General features: G+C 41.8%; 1 protein-coding gene across 1 annotated transcript; it reads right to left on the bottom strand.

The window, feature by feature from the left end:
• Positions 1-2,124: 2,124 nt before the first annotated feature.
• LOC136970416 (uncharacterized) lies at positions 2,125-3,321 on the bottom strand. Its single transcript, XM_067264856.1, has one exon. The coding sequence runs from the start codon at positions 3,319-3,321 to the stop codon at positions 2,125-2,127; it is 1,197 nt and encodes a 398-aa protein (XP_067120957.1).
• Positions 3,322-3,919: the final 598 nt, after the last annotated feature.

The raw sequence follows: 3,919 nt of genomic DNA, 5'->3' as shown, positions 1-3,919 counted from the left end.
CGTTAAAACTGAAACCATTGGTCTTGGACCAATTGTCTATTCGATTTAAGGAGGTTTGCAGTTGTCTCTCAATAAAACCCATGTTACTAGACTGACAGGAAATCTGAAAGTCATCCACATACAAAAAGTGTTTCACACTGGGATGGAGACAGTTAGTTATACTGTTAATTTTTATTAGGAACAAAGTTACACTCAAAATAGATCCTTGAGGGACACCCTCTTCTTGTGTGAAAGGGCTAGACAAAGTGTTGCCCATCCTGACTTGGAATCTTCGATTCTGTAGAAAGTTTTTTATAAAAATTGGCAAATTACCCCGCAATCCGAATTTGTGCAGATCACAAAGTATCCCATATCGCCAGCAGCGATCATAGGCCTTCTCTATATCAAAAAACACAGACACTAAGTGCTGTCGTCTAACAAACGCTTCGCGAATGGATGTTTCAAGATTTAGTAAATTATCTGTTGTACTTCTGTTCCTACGAAATCCACTCTGATGTAGTAAAAACTAGTTTTTTTTTTCTAAGAGGAACATCAGGCGTCTGTTTACCATTCTCTCGAAAAGTTTGCACAGACAACTAGTCAAAGAAATTGGTCTGTAATTAGAGGGATTCTTGCAGTCTTTACCTGGTTTGGGTATGAGAATAATAATTGATAGCCTGCAAGAGTCAGGAACAATATGTTCTGTCCATATTCTGTTAAACATATTCAGAAGGTTACTAAGGGAATTGTTGGACAAATTTTTTATCATGCTGTAGTAAATTTTATTTGGACCTACAGCAGTATTCCCCGAGCAAGCAATTGCTGTACATAGTTCTATTCTGCTGAATGGCACATTATATTCCTCATTAGATGGGAAGTAGAAGTTTAGATATTGTTTTTCAGTTTGGACTTTATAAGCCTGAAAATCCCTTGTATACATAATATTGCTGGATGAAGACGAAAATGTTTCACCCAACAACTCAGCAATACCTTTTATGTCACTGATTATTGTGCCATTACTTTCCAGCATGGACAGAGAGTGAGAAGCATATTTTCCATTGATTTTATGGATTTTATCCCAGACTGCTTTTGAGCTGGTGGAAGATGTTATGCTAGAAACATACTTCCTCCAAGAATCCCTTTGGCTTTGCCTTCTTATTTTTCTGGCATTTGCCTTTGCTTTCTTAAAAGCAACCAAATTGTTAGCAGTGGGGTATCTTCTGAAAATCCCCCATGCTTTCTTTTGCTTTTTAAATGCTGCCTCGCAATTCTGATCCCACCATGGTTTCGGATGTTTTGGATATCTGGTTGACGTTTTCCCCATTGTTTTTTCGGCTGCCTGAATAATACTGGAAGTGACAACTTCAACTGCATCATTGATATCAGCAGTATTGACCATTTCCTCAGTGACGTTAGCCAAAGATAAAAAAGCAGGCCAATCTGCCGTTTCAAGTTTCCAGCGTGGTAAACAGGCTGTTTCACAGCTTTCTGTGCCTTGGTATTTTAGAAATATTGGGAAGTGGTCACTAAAGAGTAAATTAGATCCAACCCCCTATGTAAATGCTGAAAACAAGTTCGAACTGGCTAATGAAAAATCAATGGCAGTGAATGTTCTTGTTGGGGCATGGAAGTATGTCACTTCTCCAGTATTAAATAAATATACTTACTGATTGCCTATAAATCTCTCAATGGCGCTGCCACGACGATTGATGTCGGGGCTGCCCCACATTCTATTGTGGCCATTAAAATCACTGAGTAAAAGAAATGAAGTTGGCAGCTGTTCAACCAAGTCATCCAATTCATTTTCATTGACTCTGACATCTGGTGGCAAGTATATGGAACAAACTGTGACAGTGACGCCCATAGATATTCTGACTGCCACAGCTTGCAGCTCTGTTGTTATTTGTACCGGAAAAGACGGGATGCGGTTTGAAACCAGTACAGCCACACCTCCACTGGCGCGAGTGTGGCTGTCGTCATCTTTACAGTAAAGATCGAATCCTTTTAAAAAAAGTCTTTCTCCAGGTTTTAAATGTGTTTCCTGGAGTGCCACGCAGAGAGACAAGGTAGAGTATGTCAAATGTTTAACGTCAGAAAAGTTGTTGCGGAAACCACGACAGTTCCATTGGATTATTTTATAATCCATTATGTGTTTGAGGTAGCATTCTTTGCGAGAGTATCCCTCTTTAATTTAACAGGGGGTCTCTCTTTTGGAGGTGACTTTGGTTTTGTAACCTCCGAATTAGTCTCTTCATCAGAAAAGTCAGAGAACTCACTCATAGACTGAGTCTCCGACTTTTTAGCTGATTTAGAGAGGGCAACTTTTACTTTTTGCTTGTTAAGTAAGTTTTTATTGGCCTTTTTTAAACCCACATTTCTTGTTATTACCCCTGTTTTAGGTAGGGGTGTCTTGGTCTTCTTGCTCTCCTTTTCTGGTGTTTGGGTAGATGGCAGTATTAAACATTTCGCATGGCGAGTAAAGGATTCACTTGGAGAGACAGAGATATCTGTTTGAACTGCACAAGTGTTTGTTGATTTCAAGACAGCAGCATAGGTCTTCTGCTTCAGTGGTGCACTTGAAGTGACCATGCGACGTGCCTCTGGGTAGGGTAAGTTGTTTACTGTTTTTACACGCTGTATTTCTTTTTCTCTCTGCCATGAAGGGCATTTCCGGGAGTATGCAGGATGGGCATCTTTGCAGTTCACACAGCATGGGGTACTTTTACATTCGGTACTCTCGTGACCTTCAGTCCCACACTGTGCACATACGCTTTTCCCGCGACAGGATGTTTGTGAGTGTCCAAACCGCTGGCATTTGAAACAACGCAGCGGGTTTGGGATATATGGACAAACTGAGCAACGTAGGTATCCTGCTGTAATTGAGGATGGCAATGTTGGCTTGTTGAAAGTAAGTATCAGGTGTTTGGTTGGTATCAACTTGCCATCTCGACGAATGGAAATGCGCCGAACAGCAACGACACCTTGATCTGAAAGACCGATCTGAATGTCTGATTCATCTTCAGACATCAGATCAATTTCAGATATCACACCACGTGATGAGTTTAGGCTTCCGTGTGGTGTGACAGTGACTTCCATTTCTCCCAGAGTCTTTGTTTGCAGAAGTTTTGCCGATTGTTGTGGGGAAGCTGTTTCCACCAGTAAATCTCCCGATCTTAATTTTTGTATTTTTTTCAATTGTCCAATAGTTGATTCAAACAATTTTTGAATCAAGAATGGAGATGCTTTAGATAGAGGTTTTTCTCCAGTCGCATGCACTATTAAGTAAGCAGGGTGGCTGGAGGTCTGGTCTTTGGTCGCTTGTTTTGTGGTTTTATGATCCATATTTAAGAATATATATTCAGCTCCTAGTGACCCCACCCACCATGGGGCCAACAAAAGGATGCCGTCACATGAGAGAATCCCATAGACCGTCACACCAGGGTTTCCCAGGAGCTATACCCTCACAATGCAGTCAAGTAGAGCACACCTTGTCTGACGTGTCTGCCCAATCTGCATCGATCGGTTGACTCCAGGCCGAGGTCAAGAATGACTCAACGACCAGCCGATTGACTCAAACAGAGCCTGATTTGAGCCTCCCGTTTATCCGAAGCAGGGGCCAAAGCAGTGTGTTGGGGACGTTATGTTGCCCCTCAACTACCAGAATCCCCCTTTCCGGCATACAAAAAACCACGCACGGCAAACACGTGGGTGAACGTTCAGATCCCAGGGATGGTAAAGAAGAGATACTAAACCATCTCTGGGAGGTCCCCTCACCACGGACAGGAACCCACATCAAGGGGCATGGACAGAGTGTGAAAAGCATATTTCCCATTAATTTTATGGATTTTATCCCAGACTTCTTTTGAGCTAGTGGAAGATATTATGCTGGATACATACTTCTTCCAAGAATCCCTTTGGCTTTGCCTTCTGATTCTTCTGG

The sequence above is a fragment of the Centruroides vittatus genome, unplaced genomic scaffold, assembly GCF_030686945.1.
Source record: "Centruroides vittatus isolate TY-2023 unplaced genomic scaffold, ASM3068694v2 contig_196, whole genome shotgun sequence".
In the NCBI taxonomy this organism is placed as follows: domain Eukaryota; kingdom Metazoa; phylum Arthropoda; class Arachnida; order Scorpiones; family Buthidae; genus Centruroides; species Centruroides vittatus.
The sequence above is the reverse complement of the archived record's forward strand: the minus strand, read 5'-3'. Positions and strand labels throughout refer to the sequence as shown.